The 12,003-nt window shown below is 37.3% G+C and overlaps 1 protein-coding gene across 1 annotated transcript; it reads right to left on the bottom strand.

Annotated features, from left to right (window-relative positions):
* Positions 1-287: 287 nt before the first annotated feature.
* Positions 288-11,788, bottom strand: LOC104464694 (anion exchange transporter-like; the record flags this gene model as incomplete). Its single annotated transcript, XM_010077481.1, has 6 exons — positions 288-391; positions 481-535; positions 2,417-2,517; positions 5,189-5,237; positions 7,501-7,638; positions 11,675-11,788. Coding segments are annotated over 6 exons (561 nt in total), but the record flags the coding sequence as incomplete, so codon positions are not given.
* Positions 11,789-12,003: the final 215 nt, after the last annotated feature.

Below are 12,003 nucleotides of genomic sequence, written 5' to 3'. Positions count from 1 at the left end.
GTGTTCTAGACGACATCAGATTAACACATCACAACACAGCACCTTTGGATCTAGCGCAGAAGACCAAGAAGTCGCTAAAGGAGAGACCGTGACAGGAAGAGAGTGCTAGCAGGAAAAACTTGATAACTGCAGTCCAGAGGCTGAGGACCAGCTGTAGAGAGTAGACAGATAAAAGATTTCTATACAAAAGGTTCACTGGGTAAATAAGATTTCCCCAGACTTTAACAAATTGCTGTGACCATCCAAGAAGCTCTCTGGACTTCACCTACCCCTGCTGTAAGTCTCACCTTGTGAATTTGAACAGCTCCGATTGCCGAAGAAATAGATTCAAAGAAGACAGGATTTTCAGATTCGAGATCTCCCCCATACTGCATTGCTTTTATCAAGGAAGCTGCAATAAAACAGACATATGAGCACTCATAAGGTAGTGAGGATATATAAACCGTCATGTTAAAAATTTTGCTGTAAGCTGGTACTTGCCTTTGCAGTGTGCTAGCAGCACATCGATGTGTCTGTTTTTACAGTCCATGTACATCTATATGTGTGAAAACATGAAATTAAAAAAAAAATTGTTCAAAATACCAACAGAAAATACGATACCCAAAATAACATATTCAAAGCAGGCATAGAGGACCAAGTGCTGCTGTTGAAGCTGTGCTGCCAGCAGCCACCAGAGCGAGCCCTTCTCTAATGCAAACGCCACAAACCCACACTCATTTCCTCCCCCCCTCCTCAAAACACTCTACAGCTCTACTGGTGATAAAATGAATTAGATCTGAATTTGATCAACAATTTAGCGTTTTGTAAATTAGATTTTTTAGATTTTTTTCCTTCCAGTTTTCCTTTTTCAACAAGTGGCCTTATCTCCTCTCCACGTACTTATCTACCCCTTCACAAAAGGCATGAATTGGACCTAGGAAACCTTTAAATGTCCAACAGTCAGAAAAACACCAGAACTATCATGCTACATTCTGCAGCAAGTTGTTCTTTTTTCTTTAAAAATGTTCAACTTCACAGAGATTACATATTCAATAAGCTAGAAGGTTAAAAAAAAGGTGAAAATAACTCTAGAATCAGAGTAGGGTCTTTTCTGGCAGATGAACATCCAAAACAGTCCTTGCTTAAAAAAAATGCTTAAATAATCCATGTAAAGTGCAACAATTCTGAGGGAAGAGATTCAATGAGAACCATATCAGAATACCTTATTTTTAAAAATAAACCAAAAGCTGGACTCAGTCTAAAAATCCCTCCAAGTCTAGCAGCAGTGATGATATTACAGGAGGGAGTGTAGCAATGAGGACACACTGAGTGTGTTCTTCCTCTGGGTAACTCAGTTTTGGACCAGTCATTCCCTCGGAGGTCTGCACTCCCAACCTGTGCATTTCACAGCCAGTGCTGGACTTATATCTCATAAATTTGTCTAACACTTGATATAATTAGTACTTCTGTGGTCTCTAAGATCTTTTGGAAATCAGTTTCACAAATCTTTGTTTTTTAATTAATGCTTTATTTAAGAATTTTGTTGAATGCCCTACAATTTGAGGTGAGACATAATAAAGAGTAACTCCCACTCAACTTATTTAATATTTCCAGTGTTGTTTTTGACTATATCCTCACCTATATGTAGCTTTAATTTAAAATTTTTAAGGCAGCACTTACTCCACTGCTTATCACTGCAGTAAATTGAGAAAATGGTTAGGATAAGAAAAAGCCTGGGCTGAGACCCAAGTTCAAATCTGGTCTTCCATCTTACTCGGAAAAATTATATGAACAAAACCTTGCATCCCACTTAAATCTATACTCACTACACATCTATTAAATGCCAGACCAAATGGATATATAAGAAATAGCTTTTGAAAATAATTTTTCATCCGTTGTACAGAGCTGCTCATTATGTGGTTACTGGTTTTGGTCTTCTGGGAGCTTCTCAGAGCTCCTGCAATGCCTGAGGAACCCAGCCTGCTAGGTATGTAACCCACAGAAGAAAACATGGAGATCATTAAGACCTGTGGCTTAGCAGAAAGCAGGACATACAGAAAAAATCACAGAAATGAAAGCTGAAACTTTAAAGGAGTAAATCCAGACATGGCTCCACTGCAACTGACATAACTGACATGACAGGGTTAAATATGGCCTAAAACAGCTTTAAAATTAAAAAAAAAAAAAAAAAGACAGAAACTCATCTCCGTTTCATAGAGATACTTACATTTGCACTGAATGTTACCCAAAATCTGTAGAATTATTTTTAATATAATTTAATACATAAACACAGTGGAGTTTAATGCCAAATCTGTATTCATCTTTTCCATGAGTGACATTTAACCACTGATACAGGTGAGGTGACTAGTCGCTGGCCCCAATAACTTGTGTGTGTAATTATATTCTATGTACAGAATTTGTCTGGTGTCATGAATACCTGAAGCAGCACTGAGACTCCCGTGTAGTCAAAGAAATTCAGTCCACTGCAGTCTAATATCAAAACACGTCGCTCACTGTGACATGACTGCAACGACTCACCTACACATTTGATAAATGAAAAACTTTAATTAAAAGGGAGAATAGTCAAGACGAGTGTGTACAGATGATGGTAGTTCAATAAAACAAGCCCAAAATACCACAATAAAATTTTTACTATTATGCACTGGGGTATCAGTCAAAAAAATGACACATTTCAGAAGCACAAATTAAGGATCTTCAGAGCAATAGGATGAAGTGATGACAGGGAGAACATATTATAAGTGAGATGTTTTAGACAGGAGTAGTTTCTCAAGAATCAAATAATTGCTTCTTCAGATTTGAATTTCTAAATGAGTCAGGATAATATCTTGGCTTGTTTGGAAGAATTTACATGTGATACACAGAGTATATATCTTTCTCTTAAGTTCTGATAAGACATCCATTCCTTTAGTACCTAAATGCCTGCCTATGGCATAACTAATATACTCCTATAAGGAAGAAAAATATGTAAAGTGGAATGCTTTATTTTCCTAAGGTTTTACTGTGTTGTTTTTGGTTAAATTTTATATACAATCACATATTGATGCTGGAGAAAAAAAGATGTTGGTATGATTTGCGAACATCTTATACTCACTCTTCAACCTCAGGCCATCCTGTGCTTCAGGACTGCTTTCACAGTCCTGAATTCCTAAATGCATCCTGAACTAGCACGTAGATAAATGATTCCTGGCTTTCATAAATGGAAAACTAGAAAATAATGCACATCTTATTTACATTGCTCTGTGAATAAATGTTAGTTATAATGTACAAAACAAAAAAAAGATGAAGGAAAGGAAATATATTCTGCATGTGAACGTGGGTTAAGCTAAATGGTTTTGACAGAGCAGAGGAAAAGATTTTAAATCCTTGAGGGGACTTAGAATTTCCCCTTGGTGTAGACTTATAACATTGCTAATTCCTTTCTGACAGTAGTCTAAGAGCCAGAGCCTTTTGGACTTGGACCCTCAGAGATTTACTCTCTTTGTACTGTCCAACGTACATTAACAGATACATACCAAACAAAAATACAGGATTTCAAATGGAACCTCCTGCCTGATATCATTCTGATGAAAACTCAGAAAGGATTTATGAGATCTGTTAGGCTGCTCACTATAATCTTTTCTAAGCACCTCCTCTGCCTCTGAAACCAAAGAACTTACTCTTTCTCCCTGATAATCATGCTACCTTCCCACCCAGCTGGCACCCTGCATTGCAGTAGAGGCTGCCTGGCTTCTGAAGGGAGGGTAGGTACAGACCTGCTCCCTCTCTGAACCACTGCCAAGGGCAACAGCTGCTGTTTACTTTGGTGCTGATACAGACCAATGGCAAGTTGGTACTCCCCAGAAGGAGGAAGGAAACTTTTTGACAAAGATGTATATCACTGCGCCTTCCAGGACAACTGCCATAAGGATTAAGGATTATGTCTTCCTGCTCCCCTCTTTCATAATAATTTAAGCCCTGTGTTTTGTTTTCCTTTTTATAGGGATTTTTTCTTTTTTCTCTTGGTTTTTATTTTAAAGCTCACAGACTGGTTGGTACAAGGAAAACTAGAACATTTAAGTCCTCAAGGCAGGACTTAAGCAATCAGAAAAGATCTTGTGCTGTTTGTAACTTCTGTAACATGAGAAACCAGTTCATCCAAAAGAAGAATGAAATATGTACTGTTAAGACCTTCTAAAAATCTCCTCACATATTGCAATCTTTTAGCATTTCATGGTATAGCTCTGTATAGCCTTTGGTAGCCATTATCATCACGTTGCTATGTGTTAGAGCAAAGCACTCTGTCACCCCCAAGTAAACTAAACACTGTAGTATCAGAAAAATGTCATTACACTAGTTAATAAATGTAAACATTCAGAAACAGCCCCCAAATCAGATTCTCTACTGTGGCCTTAATGTTTGCAAGTGTTTTAAATAAACACAATATTTTAATTCCATGCACAGTGAAGTAATCTGTATAAAATATCTTCTGCAAAAGGTTGCTGCAGCTCTCCTACGGGAATGGATGTCCTCTGGTTTGATTTAAGTGTTGTAAAATGTGGGAAGAGTGGAATTAACCGGCTTAATACCTAATTGAAAACAAACCCTTAGGTTTTTTTTTTAATTCTCTCCTCTTGATATACAGTACAATATTGGTGGCCAGAGTGTCACTGATAATTCAGTTGATGTTTTCTGAGATTTTCTCCTAAATAGCTTTAAAAATCACAAAGATTTAATATGGCTCTAATCATATCCTATTTTCACTTTTGCATACTAATATTCAAGTCCCACTGTGAATGTAAAAAAACAAGACCAGAGCTTAGCGAAACAGACTCTTAGGCCTTTGTCTGAAGACCAGCCCAAGCAGTAACGCGGGAGGTGGTTCTCCTCACTGTGTATCCGTCTCGGTATGCACACGGTGGCTCATGGGAAATAGGCAGGGACTCTTGCAGAAAAGGGATTTTCAAGGGTTCCCCACTTCTGAAATTCTAAAAAGTCAGTCAAGAACAGAAGAAAAGTAGGACCTGTTCAGCCAAGGTTAACAGAGTTTAACACTTTTCAGCACTCATGATTCATTGACTTTTTGGTCCAACTGAAAATACCAGTCTCTAGACAACTTGAGTTGACATAGAAATAAACAGAAAAGTGTGGAGTCATTTTGCACACTTATATCCATCTTGGTTTTAATGTCATTTATAGATAATAAACTCACCGTGACAACTTCCATTGGAAAATGAACAGAGCATTGTGTTCTGCTCACACTGAAATAAAAACAACAAACTATTAACGTAACAAGAAAAACTAGTCCAATGCATAGTAACCAGAGAAAATCAATGCAATACATAAGAATTCTGTTTCTCAATGTCAAAGTTTACTACTTCTCTCCAAAATCATATTGTATGCAACAACCTATTGGATACCTAGTATTTGATGAGTATGTCTCTCAGTATTCTAAAGTTACACCAAACTGATATCTCCTTTTTCTTTCTAGATGACTCAACCTCTGTCATGTCTGGATCCACCAGAAAGCATATTAGGAACATGATGCTTGTGGGGAAGAAAGGATTGGTTAAGAAGTTGTCTAAAGATGGGAAAGATGTGCCCCTGTACTCAGCACTAGTGAGGCCGCACCTTGAATCCCGTGTTCCATTTTGGGCCCCTCACCACCAGAAGGACATTGAGGTGCTGGAGCGAGTCCGGAGAAGGGCAACAAAGCTGGTGAAGGGTCTGGAGCACAGGTCTGACGAGGAGCGGCTGAGGGAGCTGGGGGGGTTTAGTCTGGAGAAGAGGAGGCTGAGAGGAGACCTTATCACTCTCTACAGCTGCCTGAAAGGAGGGTGTAGTGAGGTGGGTGCTGGGCTCTTCCCTAAAGTAACAAGTGATAGGACAGGAGAAAATGGCCTCAAGTTGCACCAGGGGAGGTTTAGGCTGGATATTAGGAAAAATTTCTTCACTGAAAGAGTGGTCAGACATTGGAACAGGCTGCCCAGGGAAGTGGTGGAGTCACCAGACCTGGAGGGGTTCAAGAAACGTGTAGATGTGGTGCTTAGGGACATGGTTTAATGAGTTAGGTGGTGTTGGGTTGGACTTGATGATCCTTGAGGTCTTTTCCAACCTTAATGATTCTATGATTCTGTGATTCTATGCAAATATTTTAATGAAAACATTTCTGACCTGCAAGATATAGATAAAGAATTATCTTTATCTGGAGATTTTTTTTTGTAATTATTTCAATATGAATGTTAAGTTCTCAGTAGAAATATGAGTTAAAACCAGAAATACAGCACTGAAATAAAATCTAAAGTGCAATTTTCTTTCACTCCCATTCTGTGCTACAAAAAGACCTTTATTCCACCAAAAAAAAAAAAAAAAAATTAGGCACAGTATTTCAGGCAGCTGCACTGCCAAGTACCTTACAGAAGAGACAAAGGATAAAATCTCCCTCCTAAGTAACTTAGAATTAACTTAAAATTAACTTATTAAATTAATGTATTAGCTTGTTACACTTATTAAATTAACTTGTAAATTACTTCCATGCAAATTCTAAGTAATTTCTCTCTAATTGGGGTTTGTTATCATACTAATCCAAATCAGTTAGCTTAGCACAACCAAGGAAAAAAAGAAGCACAGTTTCTGAGCTGAATTTCTGCACAACAAGGAGAAGCCACTCATCAAAGGAGGTATGAGCAGCGCAGCTTTTTGGCAAGAGACAGGAGAGGTGGTGGTGGACACACCTTGTTGAATGTTGTCTTAGTAACTCATCTAGGAAATAACTGTGATTTTCTCAGCCCAATTTGCCAAACTGGATGAAATTGCCCACAGTAAGCATTGTACAGTATTGGAATGTCTTCATTGTAATGATAAAAAATAATAAGACTTTTTTTCCATTTTAGGGAGCACTGGAAGAAGTTGCAGTAGTTACATGCAGATAAACGTAAAAAATACTGTACTTAAGGAGATGTTCTTCAAAACCAAGTTATACATAATTTTATACTGTTTATTTTTCCAATACAATAAGTGCAGAAAATGGAAAAAATACCACTACCTTTAAGAAAAACTTTAGCCACTTTGTACCTTCTTCCCAATTCTCCTGGAATTATTTATAGTTAGAAACAAAAAATGAAGTGTTTCTCTCTCATGGACTCACCTCCAGCAAAAACCTCACATTTTATTGAAGTAGATTTGTAGCTACTCATTGTCTTTTTAAAATCATAACCTTATATTAGGTGAGGTTATGTAAGTTCTGCTAGATGTTTTGAAGAGCTTTAAATCAGTGCTTTAATGTCTTTTACCGGATCATATATAGTAATAATAGAGATATTATTTTAAAATAATAAGAAAACAATCCACATTGAATCTGATTAAGATTAATATTAACTTTATTCTATCCTAAATTAATAATTTGATATATTACCTTTTTATATCTGTTTCAGTATCTGATTGCATTCTCTGAAAAATGCAAGGCAAGCAATTATGGTCTTCAACACCGTCACCATGATTACTGAAGCATATAGCACATCCTACCTTGTTTACATCTTCACATGCTTGGCTGCTCATGCTATCCTCCTGGATTATATTTATCAGGTCAGCATGAAATTTCCTGGCGTTCAGAAAGACTAACGGGTTGTTGACTGAAACTATCTTTACCTGTTTTAATGATTCCTATGGAATAAAATAAACAAAATACTGAGAAGATTATCTTGGGTTTGGAAATTAAAAAACAAAGTTATTTCTTTAAAAATCCTGAAAATTCCAGTAAATCACCCTAGAAGGAGCTTTGGTTTGTGATAATGATTTAAGATATTACTCTCTTGATCAGTCACCACACACAACTGAAGTAAAAAGGGAAATGTAAGTAACCTATAAGGAAAATTATCCTTAATTCAAGTTAACGTGAAAATAAAACCATATTAGTTATGATGCACAATACTAAGGACCATTATCTGGCAAATAACAGTAGCACTGTTTCAGTTGGTATGATCCCCAAATGTAGTAAAGACAAGGTCTGCAGGCAGGGAATATCTATTTTACCAAGCTCTCCATTTTCCACAGGTTATGAACCATGTCTCTCTTTTCCTTAGGAAAATTAGACCAGAGACAGATCAAATTCAATGTGGAGCAATTGCTCTCAGCTGATTTGGTTTCTGCTGCTTCTATTTCGGACTTGATTAAAAGTCTGTCGGCCATTAGGGTCTTCCACTTTTTCCAGTTGTACCATTTGATCTAGTAAAAGATACTACATCTACTTACAAAGTTCTTTATGGATATTCCAGCAAATTACTGTACTAAGCTTTTATGCACCTAGTATTGTAAACAGAAATAAGCAGGATCATGCATGGCCTGTAAAAGTTACCAACATTTTCTACCTGACAGGCATACATGTCACTAGAGATTCTTAAATAGCCACAATAACACTGCTCAGAAGCGACAGTTGCCAAAAAACAATAAGATCATTTGCCTTTCAGGTGTGTCTTTTATGGAAGCTGGGGATCTCTGGAAGTGGAAGTTCAGAGCATTTCTCCTTCCAGGTGAGATGAAAAGAGGATCCTTCAATGCTCAACCTGAGCATTGCACAGCAATGGTCCCCACTAGTTATTTTCACGTGCAAATCATGGTATTGCTGGGTGTCAGCTTTGACAGTCTTATAAAAAATTTTGTCCACTTTAGAAGAATGAAAACAGGATGAGATTTTAATGGACAAACACTGCAACTGAGAACACCTCAGCAGGACAGCAGTAGACCATGAGGGCTGATCCACAGATCTGATTCCAATAAGTTCTCCAAAAGGATTTCAGTCCACAAGACTGCTATATGCAATAAAGTGTCCTATCACTAAGTGCCATAAAGGGTCTGGATACAGAAAATATCCATTTACTACCAAAATTAAATATATGATTTATGTGAGTATCAGCTCTCAAAAATGAGCTGCTTGTGACAATGGATAACAGGAAGTAAGAACGAAGAATTCACAAGAGAATGTACATTCAAAAAGCCTCTATTCCTCCTCTCAGAAGTGAGATATATAACAAGGTCACACTCAAACACAAGTAAGTGGAGCTGACACACAGACCATTTTTTAAGTAGTTCAGAAAAACATGGAATCACATTGAAGGTACACAGTTTTCCCAACAAAACTTCAAGCAAAACAGGAATGGAAGTCTTCACCACAAACCACACAAACTATATTCTTCTTGTATACTGCTATTCAGCATTCTGGGAATCAGATGATCTTTCGGATAACACCACAGAAACCATCATACAGACTAAGGAAACATTTCAAACACCCAAAACTGAGGCAATGAACCTCATACTACATACAGGGACTTTATGCAATTTACCTGTGAATGGGATTGTGGTAAATATCACATCACCGACATACCTCGGTCAGGCTTTGCCTGACCGGCAATTAAGATTATATGAAAGATAACTCTAAAATAAGGGTGAAACAGAGGGCAATATGCTCTGACATCCCACAGATTCCCTTAAAAGAGATGCTGTACACAGCTTCGTGTGGAGACAAGTGAACACTTTGGTGCAGTACCAGAACGAGCAAAGTGGAAGATGAAAACTAAGAAAAAGGAAGACTGAGGTGCAAAGATCAAAGCTTGTGATGATCAACAAGCTAATAAGCTTCCAAAAATACAAGGCAGAAAATGTGAAAGGCTTAAATCATAAGGTCAAATGAAGCAGATGGCAGACTTCAGTACAATCTTTTTTCCAGGACAAGCAAGGACAGTTGTGTCAAATTTGGCTCAGTTAATCCTGGCTCTGGTTTGGTTCTAGCTCCTTTCTTAACAAGAAATATTCAGAGAAAAATGGACTTCCTCTTTGTCGTGTTCTTGCCAAGAAAGAAAGAAAACTATCTCAGGTGGCCTGTCACTGCTGTTGCTTACTGGCAATCGCCTCGTGTACTCTATAAAGCACTGTCTCCACTTGGGTAAGAATTCAGTTCAGGGAACGCCTGTGATGCAATGTGTTTCACATAAGCTTCTAAATACCCTCTTCACTTTTTCCACATTAAAGTGTCTTTTCTCCTATTGATGAAATAACCTCTATAAATCCACAGACTTTAATGGCAGGGTAGATCATTAAGCTTACATATTTTCATGTTTAAAAGTAACGTTGTTTATGCCTAAGCTGTTATTTACCAGGGGAATTTGGATCAGTCTAACATTCATACATTAAAAATTACCCTAAATGCCTGCTGCAACGCAGTGACTCTAAATTCAATTAAAGACATTTTTCTGAATCTTAAAAATATTTTCCTTCTTTGTTTTGTATAATAAGTTCTTGTGCAATTTGTGTTTTTGACAAAATGTTATTTTCCCCACTGTCTGCAGACACTACTTTGTTATTACTAGGTTACTGGCATTAATCTTAATGATTAAGGAAAAAAAGGCAGGGGAGCACTTAACTGAAAAAAAAAAAAAGATGCATAGGGATTTGTACAAAATATTGTATAAGCTGATACAAAAAAAGCAGGCAAATCAAATTTTGGTTTGCTATCTCTGTATCTCTGACAAAGTTACCCTAACATTTTTCTTAAGAATGAAAAGTGATATAATAATTGACAGCTGGGCCAGTCTCAACGACTGTGTTCTTAATTCACATTTCAGAGTCCTCCCCATTCTCATCTGCCTTTCACATTCCAGCATTGTTCAGCATGCCAAAACAGTAAACTCTCCTGAGCCACGTTCAGATTTTGAGCCCAAGATAGGTCTGATGGAAAACATTTGCCAGGAAAAATAAATTCTTTAGAGAAGAGCTTCTTAATGGTGAAGCAATAACTGCTGACCATGTTGCTTACTGATACATAAGACTCTTCATTAGGAAAGAGGACATAGTAGAAACTGCCATGATGGAGAAGTCCTAGTGAAAGGACTCTGTGCCGAAAGGGCACATGGTTCTACTTGTCTCTTGGCTGCTAACCTACAGCTTCGACTCGGAGGAGGGAGTTCACCTCTCTGGGTCATTGCCCTTCTCTTCTTACCATAGGCCTTATCACAAGCAACTTTGATGATAATTGCAATGAAAATAACTGAAATAATTTAAAATCTCTGATTGGTAGGTTTGGGCCAAATTTTAAAAGCACAGTCTTTCAGAGAGATTCTTCCATCCATTTTTCACAAGAGGGTATCCTTGTTTGAGTACAGGGCGGTGAGATGTGTGAACAACCTCACGCTGCTGGCCCTCCCTCCCTCGCTGCACATGGTGTCCTCTGGGACAGTCCGGTCACAAGGGTCTCCTGGCAGAAATGGGGTTAGAAAAGAGATTGTGGGTGATGAGAGTATGAAAGGACTTTCAGGAAATGAGGAAATTTGATAAGAATATAGACAGCTATCATCTGCTCAGATGGACTTTGCCCTTGCTGCCAAGAGATCTTCTTAGACTTAGGAATTAGTAAACTTTTACAAAGAGCAGTTCCTAACTTAAAAGTAACAAATAAACTAGGATAGACAGATCTAAGAGGACTTGCCTAACTTCACGTTGCAGACCAGCAGCAGAACCAGGAAAATATTCCAATTTCTGATGCCCAGACTGGTTTTGTATTTACTATGTCATACTGGTTTTAGATTTCAAGTGAGCATTTCATAAAAACATTCCCTTGATTCACTGATTACAATCTGGTAATGAACAAGAGAAAATAAACAAATCTGGATTAGTGGAACACACACCAAAAAAAGATAATTTCACTTACACAATTATCTTCTATTTTGTATTTATATTCCATTTCTTTTACATTTTTCAAGTTCAGTGTCCTTGCTCTGTAATCAATACACAGAGAAAATCTGTAAGGTAAATCATTGGTAGTCTTGAACAGAAAAAGGAAGAGACATAGCCCAAAACTACAGTGTAGAAGTTTGAAGTTGTGATGATGCAATTCATGCCTATTTTCATGTTATAGAGCTTATTTTTTTTTTTTTGTGATAACGATCCAGTTAAAGGGAAAAGCACATTTTAAAGTTATAATATACCACTTTGAAAATATGAATAGTGGCAATTTGTAGTAAAAAAAAAAAAAAAAAA

The sequence above is a fragment of the Pterocles gutturalis genome, unplaced genomic scaffold (assembly GCF_000699245.1).
Source record: "Pterocles gutturalis isolate BGI_N339 unplaced genomic scaffold, ASM69924v1 scaffold48568, whole genome shotgun sequence".
Taxonomy (NCBI): Eukaryota; Metazoa; Chordata; class Aves; order Pterocliformes; family Pteroclidae; genus Pterocles; species Pterocles gutturalis.
Note: the sequence above shows the minus strand (reverse complement) of the source record. Positions and strands in the feature narration are given on the sequence as shown.